Here is a 27,650-nt window from a genome sequence, read left to right as displayed (position 1 = left end):
TCCTGGTGTCAGTGGGTCTCTTTCTGATATTTCACTGAAAATGGTATCGAAGTTAATCAAATCTCTACAAAGTAGTTACAATTCCAAATAAATGACGTCGCTGGATGTGATTTTACCTTTATAGTCTAGGCAACATATGACACAGATGGCCTTGTTAAGATGGTGATATAAAATTGTAGGTATTTTCCACTGAGTGATGCTTGTGTGTGAGGAATATATAAATATAGCTGATAAGAAAGTACGCATTGGTAATTTATCACTCAATCATCAGGAGATCAACAAAGTTCACATAGGACTAATGCATTTTAATATATGTATCTAAACATGTATTTTAAATAGCCTACAGTCCAAACGCTCACCAGAAATATATTCTCTATTTGTAGTCAACTTCTGTTCAATTAAAACGGATATTGAAATCGTGTTGTTTTAACGAGCTAAATATAAAAGTAATGTAGAACACAGTCACTTTTGTTTTTGGTACTTGACCCAAAGAAATGTGAGAGAGAGTGTGAGAAGGGAAGGATGCGTGCTGACGCGCATGTGAAGCTGTGCATTTCAGGAATGTAGCGGAACGTTTCAGGAAAAGGGGGAAATATTGAGGGGATAGTGAAGTCAGTGGGGAAAAAGTGTCCAAATAAACAAAGTTTTGCCAAATGTACAATGTGGAATCCCCTATATAGCATTACACGTGTAGGCTTTCAAATCAATAGGCCAAACTTTAGGCCATGTCAAAACCAGTACGTTTTCTTAGAGACTTTATAAGGAATAAAACAGGGGATTGTTATCTGTAAAGAAATGAACATAGGCGTACTTAATGTACAACTCTTAGTCACACACACACACAAGTAATAACATCGATATAAATAGTCCTACCTAATATATTAGCCGAAGAGTAGAAGTAGACTTATAGTAGTACTGGTAGTAGTAGTAGCAGTAGTAGTAGGTAAATCTGTTGTAGTAGTGCGGTATACCTATGGGCTAAATTAGTAGCCTAGTAGGTTTTAGTAAGTAGTAACATGAAGGAAAACAACTACAGATAATAATCTGTGTACAATAGCGATTGAATAATAATAATAACATAAATAATATTAATATAAATATGGATCATAGTATTCATAATGACATTAATAAATGGTATCATCATTATGCATTTTAAAAACTGACTTATTTTAAACGTTGTCCTATACAAATGAATAAAATAACGTGTGCCCAACTGGGCACCAACTCAGGTCATGTTTGGGATAACGATTTGAGTGCAATCGATGTGCATGCTATTCTGTTGTACTTTTAGGAACTGTGCACAAATATTATTATGGCACATTTTGTTATTTAATTTCTCCAGCTCTAGGATATTTGTGGTAGCATTCGTCGCAGTTCACGTTCCAACTGCGCAGGTGGGGTCCAAGAGTGGAAAGAAATCATAAATTGTAGAGTCAGGCGTGTTCCTGAATACACACACAGCGCACTGTCTTTCTCCTGCCATGCCTGGCTTTCTCCTGCGGTATTGTTGACGGTGCTCCGGCGGCCGACATCCTCCCCATTGACCTCCGTCTCCCTCTCAGCCTTTTCCGTCCCATGAAAAATGATTCCAGCGCTCTGATTGAATTTTATTCCTTCCTGACCTGGCCCGTTCTGTGAGGGTGCCATCAATCTTGGGACTAACACGACGTTTGTTTATAACTTGGGAAAGGATGTAATGACTTTTAGTTTTATGAGGCTGATTACAGCTATTCGACGGTGGGAGATAATGGGGCCTACATAGCGGCATTCCATTCTGTCTTTCTAGGCCAAAGTGTTGCTCAATTAAACACTATTATTTTTGCTAAACAGTTGATTTTTGTGCTCCATTGTGATTCTGTTGTCAACGTTATTGTGGCTGCTGTGTGATTCATAATCTATTCTATGTAGGCACGATGTATACTTCGGGAAGATGCAGTTTACATACCGTTTGCTCATTGGCAAGACATCTTGCAGATGCCTACATTCTAAATGATGCAGTTCTACATCGTTTATACGTTGGCCAGACATCAAGATTATATTCTGATGTTTGTTTCGTCGACGTCTTCCAAATGTGCAAACGCTATCCAAACTGCATTCCCATACGCAACTTGATACGTCGGCCAATGGAGTGCGTGTTTACTGGGTATAGGTCTCGCTATTATTATGAGTTTTGTTTTGATGCTTTTGTTGAAGTTGTTTATCTTGTAAAAAGAAAAATCTATAGCTAGCCTATACCTTTCTTGTCGAGGTAATGTTGTTATCAGCCCACACGATCAGTTCGACGTATAGACGTACATTGTTCCATTTATTGCAACCTCCAGGCCTATGGTTGTGCCCAGAGGATACACGACAAGCTGCCATGCTCATATGATCATATCCCGTTTGACCCTCTAGCCCCAAGGGCCTCCTTGATAATAGTTACCCCTCATCCGCTTGAGCATAACATCAAGTCAACCAATGCCATTACATTGATATTAGACTAACGCAAAGTTAACAGTCAAATAATTGGCTGTTAACTTTGCGCTTAACATAACCTATAGCCGTGGAAATTCTAAGCAAATTTAACGCGCTTTGTTGACCCTATCTAGGCAATTAGCAGCTAAATCAACCACATTAACCGAAAATATCTAATACATGCTTGAACTTTGAAAACATCCGTTGCGCTCTGGTAGCCTTTAGCGATAGTTGTTTTGGCAATTGAAAATAGTGTGCAAAATGATTACTAAAATAGTAGTAATATTATAATTATCATTATTATTATTATTAGTGGAGATTTTTTTATTCCTGGAATTTGAGAATAGGCATACACTTTACGCATAGTAGGCCTTGTTTACGCATAGGCCTACTTTACGCACAGGTCTACCGTCACACCAGAAAACAATAAAGTAGGCTTATGTATGTCAATTCTGCTCTGGAATATGTAATTTGTAAAACCGTAATAAACTGGAGATGTCATTTATAACAGTATTCAAATGGAGGGATAAAAGTCGAAGATAAATATATGGATTAATGCACAACATGGCTTTAAGCGCGTGCCCATGTTTCTCCTCATTGCAAATTCAACAAATGAATTCGAATTTACTTCAAGCATACATCATATCATACTGTTCCCAAGGGTTTAAATTTAGGCAGTGGAACATGTTTCTGTAATTTGAAAATGTGACAACGAGGAAAATATGTCCCTTCATTAACCAGTCGAAGCAAGCCAGCTGTCTGAAAAAAAAAATATAATAATAATTTACGTAAACCTGCCAATTAAAATAGGCCTATTTACGAATTTCTCAATTTTTAAAGAAGATTTCAATTAGGTGCGACCCTTGTGATATGTTTAACTATAAATACAAAACAAAAGCCACATAGGAAACTATACTTTGCGCACGCGCTGTAGGATGCCAATGGCTCTCATCTCCCTAATATAGATAAATGTTCAAGTTGGAGTCATCTTTATAGATCGCAGTCCCCAAACCATCGTGTGCCTACAGGACTATCTTTGGCATGTGTGGTATGATTTTAATTAAGCGTTGGAATGTGACTGTAAACACACGTGGCTATTCAAAACAAGTCAGTTTTGCTGTGTGGACTACTAGCCTGCATCGATGAACTGTTATGAGGCCAGAGGGCCCCAGGTCAAGATGTTGACAGATCGTCCGTGTCTGACAAGAGAAGAGCTGTGTCACTTTAAATATGAAGCGAAACAATCATCTAAATATACTGCCACTTCAAGTCATCATCAACACATACGATACATATGTCTGTTTGTTTATACAGTTGACATCTTGGATAATTTTTACGCATATAACATTCAATTTTTTTTTGGTCATCATAACAAAAACGGACTAGATCGAGTTGCATTGAAATTCAACGTTTTGGAAATAATTGTTTTCCTATTCTAGAAAGATTCCATGTTAATTTGGGTAATTATTAATTTTTTCATTCGACCTCGATTTTGTTGACAAGCCTAAACGAACTGATCAAACTCCGTGATTACAATTATACATTTTCTGTGAAAATGTATAGTGAGAATGGTAACCTAACCTGTCAAAAAAAAGGCTGTGATTTAAAATCTGATTTATCAATCGCTGCCAGTGATCGGTCCCACGTCGATAGGTTTGAAACAGGATGCAAAATAGCTTACAGCTTAAAAGTCTGTGAGAAATAAGGTCTGGTTAAATTACACAAACTGTCAAAAAAAATATCAGTGTTGAGAATGCCATATAGTCTATAAGAAATCAGGCGTAGCTTTAACTCAATTAAAATGGCAATTTATTAAACAAACAATGCAATTCCTTCAGAATACTTTTCAACAAAAGAAGACACTTTGAAAGAGTAGGACGATATACAAGTTCCGCTTTTTATAATGGAACATATTTGGACAATTAAGGCATTTCAATTTAGAAACACTTTTTGGTGTTTGGTCCATAATTTCCGGCAGTTTAGAAATAAATTACTATATGCAATTTACACGTAATAATATGTCCATGAAAGACTGGCATACTCTTATCTTTAAAACATGTCACAAAAGCGAGAAGAGACTTACGTGTTATTAGCCGTTAACACTGTTCTTTACAAACCAAGATCATGTCTTTTTTATCTGTCCATTATTTGTGTTCTCTGTTTCGTTTTAGTCCATCGTCGTGGCAGGTGGTGGGTAAAAACGACTCACGATATTTTTATGAAGAAGATCAATACGATGAAAACCTAATTTGGTCCTGTGTGGCTCAGTCGGTAGAGCATGGCGCTTGCAACGCCAAGCGTCGTGGGTTCGGTTCCCGCTGGGACCACCCATATGTAAAAGTAGTGGCCCCAGCCGACTTGTAAGTCGCTTTGGACAAAAGCGTCTGCTAAATGGGATATATTATTATTATTATTATTATTGGTCAGAACTTGCTGCAGTCATACACGAAAGCTCCTGAAGTGCGGTAGATGGATTGGCTAGGGGGAAATGACATTTGACAGCTGTTATTCCCGTTCACAGGAGAATTATTCAAGCCAATTCTTTGAGATTCGAACATCTCGCGCACGGAGTGGAAGTTCTGCTGCTGGGCGGGGTAGGTCGCCCCGATGTGGCCCAGGTCCCCGGCCTGGTTGAGGTACCATGAGGGAAGCCGCCCTTGGTGGGGATGGTGGCCCTCCTGCCCAGTGTTTAGATTGCCGTGGGCCAGAGGGGAGGAGGTGGTCGTGATGGAGTAATCTGGCAACGTTTCATCCACGGTGGTAGTCGGAGCTAGGTGGCTAGATCTATCCCCGGCGTATAAACTCATGGCTTGCATATTACAATGGTAGCTAGCATTCGAGGTAGTGGAGATAGAGTTTTGGTTACAGGGTGAGCTATAGACTGACGTCTGGTTCGGTGAATAGTTTAGGGACAAAGACGGTGTTATACCTGTCCTGGACGAGGCGATGAGGGACGGGGCAAGCTCTGTGGCATCCTGTGGGGACCCCCGGAGGGAAGTCATGATGTTGTCCACACTGAAGCCCTGGGCCTGGCTGTGCTGGTGGTGCTGCTGCTGCTGCTCGGAGCTCTCCATGCCGATGGACCTGTTGGACGGGATGCTGTGGGGGCTGCCGTTGCTGGACATGCTGCTGCTGCTGCTGTCGGGACTCTCGACTTTGGGCACAGTGCTCAGGGAGGGCGAGGCGGCCTGTGGGGGTGTCGCGTTACCGTTCTCGGTCTTAATATCCTGGATCCGGACTGGCTGGGAGCCCTGCACGGGCTGTTCCGCGTCCCGGCCCTGTCTAGACGGCGTCTCCTTAGCACCCCGGTCATCCTTGTCTTTCATTGCGTCTTTCTTCTTGAACCGTCGCCTCCTCCTCAAGAAGCTGCCGTTCTCGAACATGTTGTATGAGTCCGGGTCCAGGGTCCAGTAGCTCCCCTTGCCAGGCTTTTTGTCATCACGGGGAACTTTGACAAAACACTCATTGAGAGAGAGATTGTGCCTGATGCTGTTCTGCCAGCCCTGTTTGTTGTCTCGGTAGAACGGGAACCGCTCCATGATAAACTGATAAATCCCGTTCAGGGTCACCTTCTTGTCAGGCGAGTTCTGGATAGCCATAGTAATGAGCGCAATGTAACTGTACGGGGGTTTCACCATATCCTTCGGCTGGGGCTGCGGGGTATACGGTCCATAGGCTCGCGCCATGCTGGCCGGGTACTGGTCGTGGGCCGCGTGAGAGTACATACTCATAGGAGCCGGCATCCCGGTGTATCCTCCACCGGCGGCGGCCCGGTAGTAGCTTTGGTCGCTACTAATGTAAGGCACGACGCCCAGAGAGTTGGGGCTCGAGACGGAGTAGCGCGCCTGCATGTCTTCTCCCCACAGCTCAACTATGCTCCTGCCTAAAACGAACTTCCCAAAGTATGCAGACGGAGAGCTCCACTTTTTCTTTCTGAAAAGTTGAGGCGCTCAAAGCAGGAGTTCCTGTCTTGTCACTTGACAAATAATACTATCAGGAATGCACTGTACCAGGTCTTAATAGGATTTAAGCGGTTTCCATCTCAGTGTGCTGAGGCGCGCATTGAAAAACGTATGAACTTTGGGCATCCGTCACTACAGAATACTTTTGCGCTGTTAACTTCTTTCCCCCTTTTTGCTGCCAGTATGCTCCTCCCAAAGAGAATCCGAGCTGTCCAATTGTAGGTCAGGCAGTGCAGAGTGAGCAGCAAATGGATTGAGCTCCTGGCCACACACAAGTCTTTAGAAAAACGAGAGGAGGGGTAACTCCCAGCCCACTCCGACAAAAGACTGGACTTCAGCAGTGAGCACGCTGCTTGCCCACGTACAAAATCAGATTATGGACTAGATTTAGTTATTGCAGAATATTTCCATTCACGAGCAAACACATTGTTGAGACCACCAGGTGGAATGATACATAATAAATAGCAATGTATTTTGTAAATTAATTAACTACTGTATGGGATTATAGGCCTAGATTTTTATTTAAGCATGCTAATATGCTATTAATGATTAGGACAGTTGGCGATTTTGTGAACCATAGAGATCCTATTCAATTCCTTATTCTATGGTGTGACCTTAATTAACACATGAATTACTAGGCTATTGCAATAATGTTTCGAAAGAGTTTTCACTTAGAATGTGACATTGTGATATTCATTACGAAATCAATGGAGAACAAACACTCTATCATCTCCGTTTGTTTTCAAATATGCAATAAATACGAGTTACTAGGAGGAAATAATCCCGTGTTTGCCTTCTGCTGTTTAGCATCTTAATGCGATGCTTTATTTAGGCGGTATGTTAGTTAAAAGTCTCAATCAACACGCGTGGTCGGATCAAAGCGCTCCTCCTTCCGTTCAGTGGGCGGTATGTGAGATCTCATTACGGCAGAATTAAAGCTAGTTTGGCCGGAGAAAGGGTCAAGTTGCGAAGGTTTGCTCTAAGTGAGAAGCAGATTGAACAGATGAACCAAATGGTGTGATCAGACAGCTAATTGTGTCATTCTTGTGGTCAAAATGTGTGAATATTAAACGGAATAAGGGCATTGTCACGTAGGCTAGACAAGATAAACTATATAGGCAATACCGTTCGTTTTTGTTGCACGGGAAAGCTCCTATATACTTGCTCAGTGAATACATAATTGATTAAATTCAGACAGATTGTATCAAGTTGAAGGTGACTAACAAGCTTCAGATCCCTTGGATCGTATTGATCTATTCCCTATATAACCTTCATACTTCTTACCATCTCTATATTATAGGTGGATAAACATGGACACCACGCAGCCCAGCCTCACCACGATATTCCGTTTTAAAATGTTTTTTTTTTAAGAGGACCAATTGTATTACTAAAACAAAACATTTTCAACCAAAATGATCTCAGGGAGAGACTATTCAAACATTTTAAAAACACACCATCAATGTTTATGGACGACCAGGTTTGCATTATATCGAAACAATTACAGTCATTCTATATAGGCCCAAGTTATATTATCGTTTTGATATTTATTTAGCCTAGTATTTCTTCAGGCATACTTAGCAATGTTGAATTAATAAAGTAGGCTTATTTACAAAAGGTATTAGCCCCTCAGCAAGAATAGTAAATAAATAAAAAAATCTTGAATATATTTCATGCAATTAAGGGAATCCATTGTTCTTAAAATTTGCCTAAATACAAGCAACACAAACTTGTATGGGAGCGTAACTGATATGAAATGCCTTTGGCTATTACACAGGCGATTAAAAAAATATTTTGTATTAATACGATGCTCCCCAACATATTCTCTTTTGCCAAACTTTTAGAGAATATACAGAAGAGGCAAAAATATGAACTTGTTAATTGATCCTTTGTCGCTCAGTTGTTAGAACATGGCGCTTGAAACGCCAGAGTAGTGGTTTGATTCACGGGACCACTCATACCTAAATTGTATACACGTATGTCGCTTTGGATAAAAGCGTCTGCTAAATGGCCTTGTGAGGCACAATAACGCACTAATCTCTTACAGGTCGTATTGATTAAATGGCCGTCCACTGGCCTGGTGCTCCGCGGGTTTTTCCTTACTGGGACCCGGGCATGAACTTTTCCACTGCCCGGAGCTGTTTACACAATTCACAACGTGCCTCTTACTTAAAACCCCATGCCTCTGCCCACCCAATCCCCGATTCCTCTCTGTATTAACGGTAAACGACGACCATTATCAGTGAACATAAATGTAAGTGCAATAAAGTCCATAAGTAATAGGTATGATTTATTATTATTATACATTATTATTATTATACATTATTATTATTATTATTATTATTATTATTATTATTATTATTATATACAGTGACTTCTGTAAATGACAGCAACTAGTAGGCCAAGGCTATATGTTATTTATTTGTTATACGCCGATCACTGAAGGTATGAATGCATTAGCCTGAAATCATGTAGAAGTACAGTTATCGACTAAATATACGTAAATATGTTTTAACTAATTAAAACATATTATAAAGAAGCTCAACATGTTTGAAGCCTTACTGGGACTGTACAGTAAATCCCTACAACCTTGTGCGTCATCAATCTAGTTTCGTTGTGTCATGGTCTTTTGTGGTGTATTTTTGTTTTGTTTTATATTGACTACCCGAAAAGTATTGGGGAAAAGTCCCCCATGTAAATATAACTCATACAAAGGACCCACTTCGGTCATTTCCAGATAAGATCGAATAGACCACAGACATATTTGAATCCCTGGAGATTACAGCACAAAGAAAGGAAGATATGGTAAATAACTCCATGATAAAAGTTACTATCTCAAAATAAAAACATCTGTGAATAAACTGTTAATGAACAAGGCAGAAAGAGCGAGAGAGATTTATTGGCCCCACGTACCAACTGCAGTACGGGGAATGATGGGACTAATTGTGCTTGATGAAATGAGTTTCAGCGACCACATGTGGACTTAGCGCCCCCTGGCGATCAGTATGGCACCTATCAATCATATAGGTCTAAGTATTTGCCCATTTTAGTTTCGTGTTAAAAACGGATAGTTCTGATCCTGTTTACTATTTCAGACTCGATCATGCCCTGCTTTCCAAGAAAGGTTTTCTATTAACCCATGTCCCTTACTATCACAGGTTCTGCTAGCCCATGATCATGACGTTCAGTTCCATTACATGACACATAAGAGTCATTGGACAAAGGCAGTGTTTTGCTAAGATCCTCACCGCTCAGTCTGAACATTAACACGCATCGCTCCTGGTACGGATTTGGAAGCATAAGGACCTTATCTTTCACATCAGCGGTTAAATGGTTGATTTGACACACACCTTGATAGTGTTATGGTTAGTGTTCCCACATGACAGACGGAAAACAAGAGGTGACCAAATCAAATCAAATCAAAGTCACGTGCGACGAATACAACAGGTGTAAACCTCACAGTGAATTGCTTACTTACAGGTTCTAACCAATGGTGCGGAAAAAAAGGTATGTGTGTGTGTAGGTAAGTAAAGAAATAAAACAACAGCAGAAAAAAAATGAAAAAAAGAGTAGCAAGGCTATATACCTGTTAGTCGGGCTTATTGAGGTAGTATGTACATGTAGGTATCGTTAAAGTGACTATGCATATATGATGAACAGTGAGTAGCAGTAGCTTAAAAGAGGGGTTTGCGGGTAGTAGGTGGTGGGTGGCGAGTGGTGGGTGGTGGGACACAATGCAGATAGCCCGGTTAGCCAATGTGGGGGAGCACTGGTTGGTCGGCCCAATTGAGGTAGTATGTACAAATGAATAGTTAAAGTGACTATGCATATATGATAAACAGAGATTAGCAGCAGTGTGAAAAGAGGGGTTGGGGGGGACACACACAATGCAAATAGTCCAGGGAACCATTTGGTTACCTGTTCAGGAGTCTTATGGCTTGGGGGTCAAAACTGTTGAGAAGCCTTTTATCCTGGACTTGGCCCCAGTGATGTACTGGGCCGTACGCACTACTCTCTGAAGTGCCTTGCGGTCGGAGGCCTGAGCAATTGCCATACCAGGCAGTGATGCAACCGGTCAGGATGCTCTCGATGTTGCAGCTGTAGAACCTTTTGAGGATCTCAGGACCCATGTCAAATCTTTTTAGTGTCCTGAGGGGGAATAGGCTTTGTTGTGCCCTCTTCACAACTGTCTTGGTGTGTTTGGACTTATCTAGTTTGTTGTTGATGTGGACACCAAGGAATTTGAAGCTCTCAACCTGCTCCACTACAGACCCATCGATGAGAATGGGGACGTGCTCGGTGCTCCATTTCCTGTAGCTATCTAGCATGTTCTGAACACCAGCATGGAAGCGTAACTTGGGAAGTGAAGCGGAAATGTAGTTTCGTCGGATGCAGGCACCCATAGCTGTATTGATCTGTGCAAAACTGTTACAGTAAGTGTATATTTTTTATTGGAAGGACTTTTTCTCGCTGATGTAATATAAGGTTCATATGTTTTGAAAGCTGCAATGGAAGCGATGATTAATGACGTTTCTAAACTTTAAAACACAGCGTGGGGATTGTAGCTGACATAAGGCAGTCATGGGCGAAGCTAATTGCTGAGAACTGTAGGGAGAAGGCAAAATGCCGCCTAAAATTTGAGAGCACTAGGGTTTTACTTGCCCTTGTAATGCAATTGGAGTCATGATATTACATTCGGTCATTCCACTTACCATACCGTCCTAGGCAAATGCCCCGACGCTCCGACTGTCTGATGCTGGCCAAATGCTCTGTCTAAAATAAACTATATCCTAGCACCTGATATGGTTTTGGAAACATTTTTTTTAAGTCATATGAAGAAAAATAATGATTATAGATAAAACATGTCAGTGCTCATCGGCAATTGGACATAAACATTACAAAACAAGATGAAAATTGCAAATTCAACAATTAGTAGTTTGGAAATAATCAGTGGCTAGCTGCAAGCATTGCAAAGCAATCACTAGCCTGCTATTCAGTGGAGTGGTGGTGTGGTCCCAAGTCTGGGAATTAGGGTCTCTTTTCCAAGTTTAAAATTATAAACACTCAACATTGGCCATTCTGTCAATGAAGCATGATTTGTGCCTGGGCTGAAAACAACTATTAACTTGGAACTGCGAGATCTGACTTCCGTAAGTTCAAGACAACTGGGAACTCAGAAAAAAATGAGCTCTGACTGGGAAAATATGTTTTGAACAGTCATCCAACTCGGAATTGTAAAATCAGGAGCTCGGGCCTCTTTCTTTCTAGATCTACGACCTGAAGATCACTGACGTCATCATGATTCAACCTTGTTTTTTTTCAAAGTTCCCAGTTGTCTTAAAAGCAACTTAAAACTTCTTATGGCTTAGATCCCGCTAACGGGATCGATATGACAACAGCTAGTGAAAGTGCAGGGAGCCAAATTCAAAACAGAAATCACATAATTAAAATTCCTCAAACATACAAGTATTTCAAACCATTTTAAAGAAAACCTTGTTGTTAATCCCACCAGTGTCCGATTTCAAAAAGGCTTTATGACGAAAGCACACCAAACAACTATGTTAGTCTCAGAAAAACACAGCCATTTTTCCAGCCAAAGAGAGGAGTGACAAAAAGTAGAAATAGAGATCAAATTAATCACTAACCTTTGATGATCTCCATCAGATGACATTCATAGGACTTCATGTTACACAATACATGAAAGTTTTGTTCGACAAAGTTCATATTTATATCCAAAACTCTCAATTTACATTGGCGCGTTACATTCAGTAATGTTTGTCTTCCAGAACATCCAGTGATTTTGCAGAGAGCCACATCAATTTACAGAAATACTCATCATAAATAAATGTTGATGAAAATACAAGTGTTATGCATGGAACTTTAGATAAACTTCTCCTTAATGCAACCACTGTGTCAGATTTCAAAAAAGCTTTACTGAAAAAGCACACCATGCAATAATCAATAGAGTCAACAGAAGTCAGAAATAGCATTATAAATATTCACTTACCTTTGATGATCTTCTTGAGATGCACTCCCAGGAATCCAAGTTCCACAATAAATGTTTGATTTGTTCGATAAAGTCCATAATTTGTGTCCAAATACCTCCTTTTTGTTCACGCATTTAGTACACAATCCAAACTCACGACGCGCGGGCATGTCAAGGCGAATGTTTAGATGAAAAGTCAAGTGCGTGATCAGCTCATGGCACTCTGGCAGAGCCCTGACTCATTCAGCTCTCATTCCACCGTCCTTCACAGTAGAAGCCTCAAACAAGGTTCTAAAGACTGTTGACATCTAGTGGAAGCCGTAGGAAGTGCAATATGACCCCATAGACACTGTATATTCGATAGTCAATGACTTGAAAAACTACAAACCTCAGATTTCCCACTTCCTGGTTGGATTTTTTCTTAGGTTTTTGCCTGCCATATGAGTTCTGTTATACTCACAGACATCATTCAAACATTTTTAGAAACTTCAGAGTGTTTTCTATCACAATATAGTAATACTATGCATATATTAGCAACTGGGCCTGAGTAGCAGGCAGTTTACTCTGGGTACCTTATTCATCAAAGCCATTCAATACTGCCCCCAGCCATAAGAAGTTAAATCCAGAGAATGTCAGACTTTGATGACAAAGTTTGATGACAAAATTTGCTCGTGATGGACCACAGTGCCACCTTCCTGTTCAAGTGAGCACAGCACAACAAGGTGAGTCCAAAAATGTCTTGTATGCCGCTGCATAAATTATGTCATAAGCCAGGGAGATATGCATACTGTAGCTAAGAAAGCAATACTAAGTGTATGTTATGTAGTAAACTGTTAGTAGCCCATGTGCCTAACCCTAATAATTTGGTTTATTTTCCCCTCTTAATTTTGCCTACTGTTCTAACTTGGTGGTGCACATGTAGCGTATAACCTGTTTAGAGAAATGTAATCATTGAATATTGTAAGAGCTTTCATTCTCTGCTTATATGCCCCCTTTATTTATCCTACGATTCTGACTTGGTGTACAGGGAGAACACTGTAAGAATGGCCCTTGTTCTGAATTCTGTGGCTGTACATTTCAAAAGTGCTGAACAAATAGTTATTTTGACTACGCCCGTCCTAGTTCGCTCATTAATGTCTTAATCAAAATTATGGATTGCCTATTATCTGCTTGTTGTCCCCTTATGCCATAGTTTGTACAGCTCAATTGTCAGTACAAAGCACATCAGCTATGTTTTTTTTAAAGGCAGTAAATGAGGCTGAATGTGCACCGTTTGTCACCGTTATAGTGCAATTCATGTACTGTTTAGTATTGTGTTGTGTGGTGGCTTGTGGGCACCGTTTGTCACCATTATAAGGCAATTAATGTATTGTTCAGTGTTGTGTTGTGTAGTGGCTTTGCTGGCTTGCATCCCACATTTTTTTATGTGTTTGCCCCACCAAGATGCTAAAATGCTAAAATTGCCACTGTGTGGTCCATACCTTGAGCTGAGAGCCCAGAGCTAGGGTTCTACAGCTTAAAGGTTATGGACAGGTTCCATGTTGTACTGGTTAGTACTCTTAATCCAAGGATGTGAGTTCAAATCACAGGTAGGACATGCCTGGCTTTTGCGCTGAAATACTCACTTCGCCTGAGAAACTTATACAGCCTTGCTGGATGCGCACTATAGTTTCCCCATATGTTATTGTATAAGCTAGCATCAACATAATCAATGAACACCAAAGGTATCCAACGCACTAGATTCAACATTTTTCACAGCAGCACGAACAATCTCTTAAGAATGTGACAGACAGAGCCTATTACTCCTATTATGTTTACTTGAGTGTGGGTAAATGCCACAGGCTTTCTTTGACAGTAGTTTTAGGATGTTTCATAGATATTATGCTGCTGCCCCCATGTGTTTCATGCCCGTATTACATTTAACTTGGCTGCTTTTGTTTCAAGTTTTCAAGTAAAGTTTCAAGTTTTGGCGTTTTGGCAAGCGGGGAATAAAGCAATGGAGGTCCTTAAAATTTAGAAGAACAAATGATAAACAAACACTTTCTCAACAGCCTAATAATAGATCCCCTTAGAGCAGCAGAATTCGATACCTCATTAATCATAACAGTCATTTGATGGTGTAACAGTATAATTTTAGACCGTCCCCTCGCCCATACCTGGGTGTGAACCAGGGACCCTCTGCACACATCAACAACTGACACCCACGAAGCATCGTTACCCATCGCTCCACAAAAGCCACGTCCCTTGCAGAGCAAGGGGAACTACTACTTCAAGGTCTCAGAGCAAGTGATGTCACCAATTGAATCGCTATTTAGCGCAAACACCGCTAACTAGCTAGCCATTTCACATCCGTTACACTCACCCACCTTTTGACCTTCCTCCTTTTCCGCAGCAACCAGTGATCCGGGTCAACAGCATCAATGTAACAGTATAATTTTAAACCGTCCCCTCGCCCATACCCGGGCGCGAACCAGGGACCTTCTGCACACATCAACAACAGTCACCCACGAAGCATCGTTACCCATCGCTCCATAAAAGCCATGGCCCTTGCAGGGGTACTACTACTTCAAGGTCTCAGAGCAAGTGACGTCACCGATTGAAACGCTATTTAGCGCGCACCGCTAACTAAGCTAGCCGTTTCACATGCGTTACAATGGCAGACTGGAAAAATACTGGAAAATATCAAACTACTTTAGTACACTTGCGCTAGCCACTATCCCTGAATCCCCATCGAAGCCGGATGCAGTTTGATTGCTATCTTAAGGTGCTGTCCAATTCCCAAAAGATGCCTCCCCAGCCCTCGATTTAGCTCTAGGGAGAGAGTGAACACCTTTGGCACAAGTGTCCCAAAGCTGAGAGAGTGATAATTATTGAGGGTGTAAAGGCTAATTAGACCCTCAGATAGCCACTTCGACCGAGCCAGCAAGGCTGCAGGCTGCATTTGGTTATGTCAGATTTCGAGACTTGACACATCACAGATGAAATACCTTCCAAATTAAATGTTTACCTCTTACTGAGGTTTATACCTTGTAAAACAGGGGGGATTTGTTAATTTGAATTTCATGTTCACTTCATTACTTCAGGAGTGTGTCTTGAAGTTGATGGGTTTATTGATCCCATCGCTACTCTTTGGAAGTCACCCTCAGAATCAGCAACACGTGACAATGGAGGGCCCTACGGGCGAGTAGGTAGTTAGGGGCGAGAAGGTGGTTTGGGATTCACGGTGGGAGCGTTCGAGCGGATCACTTTTTTTAAATTGGTGTCCATCGTTGGTCACCGCCTTTCAAAGTGTGCTGCATTATGGGGATACAAATTGTCCAACTTGTGTGAACTTTGACCATGCGATCAAAGGTCATGAAGTTTCGACTGCAGTTGACTTCAATTGTCTGCAGTTGCTCTTCACCAGCTGCAACTTGCTGCCATTGCCTGCATTGTGGGAGGCACTGTTTGTCAACCAATCATTAGAGTGTTTTGCCAGGATTTATATGTATACAGTGGATGTAGATATGTACAAATAAATGGGATATTTGAGGCTCTCTCTCCCCAATTGATAGTACAATGTACACACATATATTTACAGTATGTGAGTGTGTGATTTGGGGGTTACATTACAACAACAAAATCATTTATAAATAATAGCAACACTGCCATGTTGCACTGAGTCTTGCTGTTGGAAAACCACATCAGTGTCTGACTTTCGGCTGTAGCAGATGCACCTCCCCCGACTTCAATCCTCGACGTTCGTCTGCAATCAGTTGCTTAAGTCCTACCACTCAAACAAGCCCAGTATGGTCACTTGCAGGGTTGATACGACCCACAATTCAATGAAAACTGTAGTCACGTGTCACTCTTGTGGCCGCACAATTGAATCAACACGCTGCACTTTTTGAGACAAACTTATGACGCTAGCTTACTAGCTATCTTAGCTAAAATATATATATATATATATTTAGCTAAGATAGCTAGTAAGCTAACGTCATAAGTTTGTCTCAAAAAAGTGCAGCGTGTTCGAGTAGATCATTTTTGTCAAGTCGGTTACCATCTTTGGTCACCGACTTTCAAAGTGTGTTGCATTATGGGGTTAAAAATTGTCCTATTTGACCCCTAGATGTCAACTGCATGAACTTTACAAAAAGCATGTGATCAAAGGTCATGAAGTTTTGACTGCAGTCACTCTTCACCAACTTCCTCCTGCAGCCATCACCTGCATTGTGGGAAGCTCTATTGCCAACCAATCATTAGGGTGTTTTTGTTTGACCCATGTGAATGTGACCAAACACATTATTGACACAGGCACCACCCTTGACCCAATTCATGTATACAGTGGATATATACAAATGAATGTGATATTTGATGATCTCTCTCACTGATTGATAGTACAATGTACCTACATATGATTTCAGTATGTGAGTGTGTAATATGGGGGTTGGAGCCATGTTTAATTTCAACATTATAAAGATAAACTTTTATCTATGGCAGTACTGAAAACCACATTAGTGTCCGACTTTCGGCTGTCGGAGATGAACCTCCCAGACTTCACTGCTCGACTTTCGTCTACAGTTGGTTGCTTTAGCCTTACCACTCAAACGTGCCCATTGATTTTAACTGTGGCAAATGGTAATATGAGGTTCAAAGCACTCAGACTCATAGGGCGCATGCCAACAGTCTAGTCAGTGACTATTTTCTGTACATTTTAGCCACTTAGCAGATGTTCTTATCCAGAACATTTTACAGGAACAATTAGGGTTAAGTGTCTCAACATATCAACAGATTTTTCAACTCGTCAGCTTTGGGAGTCAAACCAGCAATCTTTCGGTTACTGGCCCAATGCTTTTAACCTCTAAGCTACCCGCCTTTCAAAGTGTTTTGCATTATGGGGTTAATAATTGTCAGATTTGCACATACACGTCGACTGCATGAACTTGACAAAAATTGTGATAAGAGGTCATGAAGTTTTTGACTGCAGGCGACTGCACGTTTGGACAGTTGCTCTTCACCAGCGTCACCGTGCAGCCATCGCCTACGGTGTGGGAGGCTCTGTTGTCAACCAGTCATTAGGTTGTATTTGTTTGACCCAAACATGACCAAAGATATGACTGGAACAGGAAGCAACTTGGCCACAATGAATGTATACAGTGGTTATGTACAAATAAATGTGATATTTGATGCTCTCTTTCTCACCAATTGATTGTGCAATGTACACACACACAGTATATTTTCAATTTTGTGAGTAGGCCTATGACAGTGGATCCTCCAGTACCCCAACAGTACACCGTTTTGTTGTATCCCTTGACAAACACATCTCATTCAACTCATTGAGGGCTTGATGGTTAGTTGAAAAGTTGAATCAGGTGTGCTTTTCCAGGGTTACAATAAAAATGTGTACTGTTGGGGGTATTCGAGGACCAGGGTTGGGAAACACTGGCTTAAGGAGTTGGAGACATGTTCATTTCAATAGGATTTATATACAACGGCAACACTGAGCCTTGCTGTTGGAAAACCACATCAGTGTCCGACTTTAGTCTGTCACAGATGCACCCAGGACGTTACCACTCTGGTCATCACTGACCCACTATTTTAGTGTCATAGCATTATTTTTGTAGATAAATTACTTACACGTTAGGGGTTGTGGCTGCGTGAGGAATCTCACCGTAGCCTTGAGCCACAAGTGGTACAGCAACAGCAACATTTGGAGGATAGTATTTTCTATTTATACAACTTCACCCAACACATTTTGGCCTTTATCAGGATTTTTTACAGGTAGGGTAATGAAGGAGGTTTTAATACACTTCAAAACGGCGTCACATGGGTTCAGGGATCAATCACAATTGGGATTTGACTGATATGGCCAAAGATGGCCAAAGATGTGACTGAAACAAGGAACCATCTTTGCCACATTTCAAAATCTACAAGGGATACATATGAAAGTGGTGAGAATGAATGAAAGCTCATCTCCATTTATTATCAAAGTACACGTTATTGAAATGAGATTGCTCTTTTCCTTAGGAAGCTGACTTGGCCAAGGATACTGGTTTGAGGATGGAAAATGGCAAAATGACAAGAACAAGATATATGACTGGAGAAGTGCAGTATTATCATCAGGAGACATATTACTTGGATTAGGGAGGAGGAATGGAGGGGAAAAGAGGCAGAGGAGGTCAAAGAGGGAGGGGGAGGAAGAGGGTGAGCTTGAATCGGTTAAAATGGCAGAAAAGGGGAAATGGTTTGTTAACGAAGAATGTTAGAAAGTGTATGCAGGGTGAGCTGTATGCCGGATCGAAGACAGGATGAGAAATGGAAGTGAGAGAGGGTGAAGTATCGGAGGTGGTAGGCATGGTGAAGTTCACGGAGCCAGAGGCTTTTGCACCGAGGGTCAGGATAAAGATGAGTCTGTGACTGTAGGAGTGACGTTTTTGTGAAAAGTGGACCCTTGCTTTTTGACTGACCCATTTGTGGTTTCAGGGTGGGTACAAACAGAGTTGGGTGCTGTGGAATCGGGGAAGGTAACCAGAAGTGGTCTTGTGATAATTGTTTGTGTTTCTGCTGGTCAGAGGGAGCAGGCACTCCTTGTTATAAGAATGTGAATTGTTTTGCTCTCAAGAAAGGGGCACCATTGAAAGGAGTGATTACTGGGGTAACGGTAAATGTGAAAGATAACCAACTGAAGGGGAAGATTCCTGGTGTTTGTGATGCTCGTCGTTTGGTGCAACACAGACAGGGTGGCGTGAAACAGAAGAGTCGTCTGTTCTTTTGAGTTTTGATGTTGAGTCTTTGCCCGACAAGTAATGTTAAGATACTGTATATGCTTCAGTGAGATTTGATTTTTAGCGTTTATAGCAATGGTTTTCAACTGTACTGCAGGGATGGAATGTAAGTAGCAGAAAAGGTAGATTGTGGTGTAAAGCTGCAGAGAGGTATTTGGGTGTACGAGACCTGACGTCAGAGGAGTTAGAGGGCGTGTTAAGTGGGGGGTGTCCCGTCTTTTCAGGCTGTTGGACTGAGGACTAGATAGACTTAAACAGTGGAGAAGGGTGGTGGGTTTTTTAGTGAGTGTAGGGTTAGTTGGTAGGGTATTTGTAGATTTTTTTTTTTCAATTCCATTTCCTTTAAACCAAAGTATAAGGTGGTGGTAATGCAACATTTATTGGATGCCAACTGCTGTCAAACCTCGTCGAATAAGAAGAATGGAGGTGAGATTTTAGATATCTCTGTAACCAATTAATTGCACACACATTATGTTTCCAGTTTTGTGAGTGTGTGTGATATGGGGGTATAGAAAAGTTGCTTTAGACATTTATACAGAAGAACTTTTAGAACCAATAGCAGCTATGGTGACACTGCAATGTTGATCTGAGCCTTGCAGTTGGGAAATCACTACAGAGTCCGACTTTCTGCTATTGCAGATGCGCCTTCCACAACTTCACTCACCGACTATCGTCTACAGTCGTCTTCGTTGGGCTTACTGCTCGAACACACCCAGCGTTTAAAATGGAGTCAGGGGATCATTGCCAGGTAATGGCTGACTATTACAGCAACGTGGATTAGCCCAGCCTCAGCTGTACCAATAGACATCCCAGTCCAAGATGTACTTATTTTCTAAATTAACCTTTCAGAAGAGCCAAGCAAGCTTACCCTCGAGTCCCATTTTTAGGAGACATGTCTTGTTCAAAGTGATCGAATGGGCAGGCTGATATCTAAATCTATCCATCATCAACCATGCATAACATGCATCTAATCATAATGTCAGGGCTTCATTGATAAGACATGATGCATGATTAATGCGGCAGGACTGATCTCTGCCCAACTGAAACGCTCGGCTGTTTAGGGAAGTAGATTTATGATGGATGGTGAATCATTATGATGTGTCGTGGTGGTGCTAGTCATTTCTGGTGGTTGTGATTGTTGTTGAATCCTCAACAGCATTGACGGTAGCATTGATAGCCAGGTTGAACTACACAGTTTATACACGTTACATTATCTGAAAAATGTCTCACTAATTTGACCTTTTATTCATTCAACAGATAAGCTGTTTATATGTGGCAAGGAGGCGGTGCCATGAAATGAGGAGTTCCACAGGAGTCCTATGGATAGAGGTAGGCCTGTTACTCTGAATAAATCCATCATGTCTAAGGGACGCACCAATTGGAAGTAGCCTATAGATTATGAGAGAGATGCATGTAATGTATCTATCAAGACCGGTCAACCGGTCTAATGTATCTATCAAGACAAATCGATCAACCACCAACTCTCTCAAGTCAGTTGGAAGAAAAACATAGTCAATTTAATTGCTGAATAGCTAATATAAATCTGGACCAAACATTTCATAGCTGCAGAAATGGATTCAGATGTCTTTCAGGACCATTCCAGATGATTAGTAATATAACATAACCTGGTGCAATGATGACATGGATAAGATCACTACAATGTTAAGGGGTAGTTTATTATGCATTTACATGTTTCTAACCTCCAGAGTCTTTTCCTGATTTAAATAAAGGTTCAATAAAATGTTTAAAAAGTGATCAGTTTTTTAAATTTCTGAAGTGTCAGTCTTTTCCAAATGTAACACACTCACGGAATGTATCATGCACATCTGCTGATGTTGTTTAGTGAAAATATGATGTTTAGATGATTAAAAATGACCCGAGGACCACAAGGACCCCATCCCTAGGCCCCCATAGACCCTGGTCCGAGGCCCCCATACACCCCATATAGTATTCTGTAATTTACAAACCTCTGGCTGTTTTGATTCAAATTACTTTTTTTTAATCCACTACATAGAATAATCCAATCCAATTTCATGATAGGTCAATTTACATGCAAATCAATATTGAACTCAGGAACCACATGCCCAATTTATGAGAAGTTTGTGATAGACCTTATAGAAGGGTCAGATTGACTTGGAATTAATTGAATATCGGCCTGTCCAATGGAAGCTTGGAAGTCAGTTGTTCTCAGTCATAGAGAAAAGCTGTAAGCCTGGTAACGTGTGAGGCAGAGGGAAAGCTCCAGAGTCTTGTCTATATGGTCTGGTATGCATCATGTCCATGAAACAGGAAAGGATCACGAGAGTCACCAGTGTAGATGCTATATTGAACTTGAACCATTTCTCATTCCAGGCATCAGGGAGCTGTAGGTTACCTCAACTACTATTTTGGGTAGTTAAATGCCAATATTGACTTCATGATTGCATCGTCTCAATAATGTACAGTAGTTTTCCATCTTTGTGAATTTCACATTTCTGTCTGTGGTAGGTGTACAGGTAAGGCAGTACCACTAGGTGGTGGCCTTGTTACAATCAGTGCTTTAGATGGATTTGTGAGCAACTGGTAGGCTTAACTAATCACCTGAAACCCAAACTTGAGTATAGTTCTATTTCACTATTGTTTTCAGGTATTCAGATTTCAGGCTACATGTATGCCTTTTTTAGCTACTATTCATTTCACAATGGCAAATTATGTATGTTTCTCCACCTTGTATTTATTTGTCTTTCTCCTCTCTAGTCAGCTATGCATCAATTCCAGTGACATGTAGGCAGTGCTTACCCTGTGATAGTCTAATAAAAAAGCTGATTCTGGTGGTTTTTATACTCAACATTTCATAATTGGCTAAAATGGCATCAAAGCGTGCAAGGCCATTCCCATACAGTCACTGTCTGGATAGGGTCAGCATAGGCCTCACTGCTTTGCCTATAGTTTAATTTGTTTATTGAGCCAATTTCCTATTTTGCGCATAAGTATTAACTCATCATGTTGTATGGTAAACTCTGCGCATGTGGGCGTGTCTACATAATTTAGCTGGCAAGCAAAAACAACCTGACCAATTGATACTATACTGTACCCAAAACAATTTTCCAAGTTGTATTTTGAAGGAAAACTTGGTATAATTCAGAGAGGGATACCTGACCTTCATCAGAGGAAGGGACAGAAAATCATGCGATCAAATGAACCACACTAAGCCTGACAGACACAGAAACCCGAAGCAGACAAGACGATTACAGATGAGACTAGAGGAATGTTTTACAACATTTTTTGACAATGTCAGTGTTCAAATGAAAGCCAGGTTTGATCATTGTGTCATTCTTGGCCCTACAACGATGCATTTTCTAAATGCAAGGGAAAATGCATTTTACTGGTTAGGCTACTGTTGAATGAATATGAGAATAGACAATATCACTTTGATGCATTTTATTTATTAAAGGTAGAATTTCATTTTGAGACACTTTTTTTAACATTTTAAACTGCATTTTCATTCATTTCGAGTGTTGCTATTTAGACTTTGTTGGAAGTATTGTAAATCCATTGAAAGGCTATGGAGTTTGTGTTGTGAATTATTTGGATGAAATGTGTCCATATGTTGGTATTTTAGCGCCGGTCTATGGCTGAGCTATGTTGATCAGTGTGTCATTTTGCAGTATGATATGAAATATGCCACCATCTGAGGCGATCGCTTGTGTATGATGGCTAAATTGGTATTTACATTTGAGGATTTTTCTTGACGTTGTCAATTTTGGTTAATAGCTTATGTCACCCTGATTGTTGGAGTTATCGGTTGTATGGTGAATTTTTGCTTCATCAAAGTTTATTTGTGAGCAAATCTGATTTTTTTTTTTTTTTAGACGGGCAGTTCCTAGCCAGCCACTGACCTCACATGTCAATGCTCAATTCCATCCAAATGTGTACACGTTTATTATTTGTATAACCAGGTCAAGCCAAGTGATATCTCACAAATAATTATACTAAACATACATGTCCACTCACGCGTCATTCCTCAGAATCAGATTTTTTTTTAAATCAGGATTTAGAGAAGAAAAAGTATTGGTTGAATAGTAGGCCTATGTATGTTCAAAAGGTTGAAGTGGATGGTAGCTAGCATTTTGAAAGTCCACATTTCAAAGTTTTAACCAATAGGTTATCTCAAATGTATTGCCGTTATGATTATTTGTCAAATGTCTTCTGTAACAATATGTTGATATTAGTATGATCATATTATATATTCGATCCCAATGGAAATTAATCCTAAAAGCACCAACATATTTAAATCTTAAAACCTCCAACGGGGGTAATTTCTGACCCAAAATTGATAATAATTTGCATTTGTAAATGCTGAATATAATACATTAGATGTATCCATGTGTTTGTCATTTATTTGTCAACAGTGAATTCGTTGAATTCAAATAGTAGGCTGTAACAACAATCAATCTGTGTATTAATAACAGTTATATTAAGGTTTATAATAACGAAAAAAATAACAAAAAAAGTAACACCTAATTTGTCATAAAGAACTCAAAGACAATTTTGGGCAATTGTAGTCCCAAAAGATCTCCCACGCTGTATACAATCCCTATAGGATTTGCGATATGCTGCATTGCATAAACATTTAGCCTACCCTTAAATAAGAATTAACCCAAACAGTTTGAAAATAGATCTCTTTATTGACTTGCTGCAGCGAAATCTTTAAAACTCAAGGGTTTAGATTTAAGTGCAAATAGGTAAAGATAAATCGGAGTGAATGTGCATGTATTTTTAATTAAACACATTTAACGTAGTTGTATTGCATTTTATCCGTGTTGATAACTTATACTCAATCACTAGTCTACAATATGAATGAAACGACACAATTAGTGTACTCCTGAATGCATCATGGCATGGTGACAGAGTTTGAAGGAAGGCTGACTTGAGATGTCATTGATCAACTATATCCAATAGCTGTCTGAGCCGTCCTTGACAATGGCAATAGGCTACATGTATGTATTTTTTTTCTTCTCCAATTTATACTCCATGCACTCAGACCTAAAGTTTTTCATTTCTCCTGAAAGGTGTTATGGCATGGAAGTTCTCACAGACAGAGTGACTGACATATTGTATACTGCCCCCCCCCCCCCGCCCATTTTTACAGGTATTGGCATCTGGGACAAATGACAAGGAAGCTTATGGCTTGTATATAGTAGCTGTGTAGTTGTTGTGATCCTCATCCAAGATGGCGGTCTTAACGCGTTGATTTCACAAGACGCATGGCTTGACGTCCTGATAGACATTCTGGTGGTGATGTAGCTGGTGGTAGTACGATCCACTGGCAGTTGGTGGGTGAAATGAAGAGATTCCGTTAAAGTTCAAAACAAAATCTTTCCTGTCACATACTGGCGATGAATGGCTCGAGTATCGAGACAATCCCGCTGCAAACAGATGGAAGAGACGTGACAGTCAAACACAAAGCTTTTTCAAATACAAAACCAACTTGTTCTAATGCAAAAAAAAAATGAAAGAACTCCATGGCGCCAATATTTGGACGTTGTATTAATGCCAATTATTTTTCTTAAATGGTAGGCTACATTTTTCCTAAAACAACTGCAAGCAGATCATTTAGAGCATACATGCAAAATACAAACGATTTCATGAAACACACACGTATATATATATATATATATATATATGTATGTGAAAATAATAGATCATTTGTAAACATAAGGATTTGAATATTTTCCTGGAAAGGTGTCCTTGATATTTGCCATGAATACTTTGCTTTCGATTTAGTGTTGAATTATTTTACAAACATCATTTGTATTTGTAATGAAACTATTTAATTCAGTGATATTATTGTTCATATTTATATGTAGTTTCTTATGGAGACCATTGCGCACAAAGGTCACAGGCAGTAATATCTGTACTGGCCAGAATCAACCATATGTACGGATAGGGAAAACATACTTGGTTGTTGACATCACTGATGTAGTTTTGTGTATTATATTATTTGTGTATTATACACATAATTGGTATGTATTATACACATAATTAGATGTTGACATATTATTGCCATGGCACATATTGGTGTTAGGCGCATTTTCATTTAGGCCTATAGCCTTGAAAATGAAATCTAGGCTACAGTTTTTGGCCTTACTGCTATTAGCCCATTCAAACGCATTGAATAAGAGCTTCACGACATGGAACAACATATAGCCCCCCCCCAAAAAAAAAATCTAAAGGAAGCTTATACATTTTTGTGTATTATTATATACATAATTAGGTGTCTACATATTATTGTCATGTCATACATTGGTGTTTGTAGGTCTGTCTGTGGCTGAGCTGGCCAATAGCCTTGAAAATAAAAATATAGGCTACAGTTTTTTTTACTTCCTTGAGAGTGATTATGTTAATCTTGGCAGTAGAATTTGCATGAATGTTAATTATTTGTGTTTTTAGTTAAATTTTCATAGTTCTACAATTGTTTTTTTATTCATAAATGGACAAGCAAAACAATGCCAGTGTAGCCTAACTAGGCCCAATCCCCCCTTCCCTATGATTCGCAATCAGCAAAACTGCCCATCTCGACTAGGTATACTTCCAAATTAAACAGTAGGTATAAATACGCACGATTTAATGCAAACTGCACATAAGAGTATACTATTTATTACTTGGTTGCATATGTTATAATTGGCCATATAGTGTGCCCATGCAATTAAATATTGTGTTTGCCTATTAGTAAAGTAAACCGGCTTACTTGAAATATCAGATGAGTCTCTTCCGTTGTGATGGCGATAGCTTTGCTCCAGAGAGTAAGGGGATATGCTCGAATGCAAGGCAGAGGATGTGGGACTGTTTGAAGCCAGGGATTGCTGCTTGATGTATGGAGACACACCTGGTGATGTCCAGTGTGAGGGGACACTGGTATAGGGAGAGTGACAGTCCAAGGTGCCTGCTGACATCGCCGCCGGCGTTGAGTGCAGAGGGCTACTACTGTTGTCTGGGCAGTATTCTCCATTAGACGACACCTGACAGGCAGCCATGTAGGTGGACCCGGGGCTTGGCGACATGTGAGGAACATGATGCCCTCCAGACAGCCCGTCGTAGCTCCCTGGCACCGTAGTCCCCATCACGTCCAAGTTGTAACCATTATGACATGCCAAGGACGCAGAGGGGTTCTGGAAATCGAAATTTTGGGGCAGTATCGACGCGCCAAAGCCGATGCCATTCATCATTCGATACATGGGTTTCAGGGCTTGACATTTTCTACGGAATCCGCGAGGTCTGCGACGGAAGGACCCCTCTTCGAACATAAACTCGCTTCCCGGGTCTATGGTCCAGTAGTGTCCCTTGCCTGGTCTGCCGAGGCCCTTGGGCAGTTTTATGAAGCACTCGTTTAGAGACAGGTTGTGCCTCACAGAGTTTTTCCATCCCTGGTAAGACCCTCTAAAGAAAGGGAAACGGGCCTGAAGAAACTGATAGATTTCAGCCAGAGTAAGCCTCTTTGTCGGGGAGCTTTGGATAGCCATCACAATAAGAGCGATGTATGAATAGGGCGGCTTCTCGGGACGCCTCAAGCCAGAGTTGCCCTTTTTCCTTTTGTTCGACGCATTTGGTGAGCTCTCCGCCACTGGCTGTGCGCTCATCTGAGTGGCGTGCATCACTCCGGCTGCTGGGCTGGATCTCAGAGGATGAGACGAGTCCAGATGTTGCTGTGAGCTCTCAGTCGTCATGTTTGCGCCCAAATTGGGACACAGAGGAGTATGAGTAGCCTATAACCAAGAGTATGACCAATGCTCTTTTTATTTTTTGCACTGACCTGAAAAATCTAATGAGAGCAGTATCCTACACCCAATACATGAGTCAATTGCTCAGCATAACTCCTTCAGACGTTCTAAAATATGTTTCCAAATGTGATAATTGGAGAGGTTAGTGTCCAGTGGCGATTCACTGCGCGTTTATTGCAGTTCTAATCAGGATCACCAGCAGAGTATCGGTGTGGCGGCTGCTCCTCCTCCGTCTCACTGTGGCCATCGCTGGCAATAATCCTTTAAGAGGGGAAACATAAAGCTCCTCGACTTTCTTGCGCATATCCACTCGGCCAAACAAAACTCGACCACCTATCAATTCTTAAATCTCTTTCTGCCCCCAAGATCCCGGCTAAATCCCTCCAAGAAATCGCCAGGAACTCGAGACCCACCCTCTCCCAGATCTGGCCCCGGTCCAGCGGTCCAGACATAATTCTAGCAAGAGCCACACACATCACAGCACAAGCTCAGAAGACTAACAGAGACCTCTTCCCACCCACTCCTCACAACTCTCATACACGCAATTAAACCATTTATCAAACTCATTTAGACATTCCAGTCAACAGTGCAACATGCCAGACGATGAAGGCAATGGTTCCAAGTTAACCATGAATGAGACATAAACATAACGTAGGCATATCCTATTTACTAGAATTCTAGTTTTAGGTATATACAGTACCAGTCAAAAGTGTGGACACACCTACTC

General features: G+C 40.8%; 2 protein-coding genes across 2 annotated transcripts; both read right to left on the bottom strand.

Moving 5' to 3' along the window:
* Positions 1–4,246: 4,246 nt before the first annotated feature.
* On the bottom strand, positions 4,247–6,647 carry LOC135558805 (forkhead box C1-A). The gene has a single exon (XM_064992944.1). The coding sequence runs from the start codon at positions 6,303–6,305 to the stop codon at positions 4,878–4,880; it is 1,428 nt and encodes a 475-aa protein (XP_064849016.1). The 5' UTR covers positions 6,306–6,647; the 3' UTR covers positions 4,247–4,877.
* A 15,933-nt stretch (positions 6,648–22,580) lies between these two features.
* LOC135558804 (forkhead box protein F2-like) lies at positions 22,581–27,281 on the bottom strand. Its single transcript, XM_064992943.1, has 2 exons — positions 25,894–27,281; positions 22,581–24,571 (listed from the first exon to the last, which is right to left on the bottom strand). The coding sequence occupies exons 1-2, from the start codon at positions 26,867–26,869 to the stop codon at positions 24,399–24,401; spliced, it is 1,149 nt and encodes a 382-aa protein (XP_064849015.1). The 5' UTR covers positions 26,870–27,281; the 3' UTR covers positions 22,581–24,398.
* Positions 27,282–27,650: the final 369 nt, after the last annotated feature.

This window comes from Oncorhynchus masou, chromosome 17 (assembly GCF_036934945.1).
Source record: "Oncorhynchus masou masou isolate Uvic2021 chromosome 17, UVic_Omas_1.1, whole genome shotgun sequence".
NCBI classification, from domain to species: Eukaryota; Metazoa; Chordata; class Actinopteri; order Salmoniformes; family Salmonidae; genus Oncorhynchus; species Oncorhynchus masou.
This window is presented reverse-complemented; position numbering and strand designations above follow the sequence as displayed.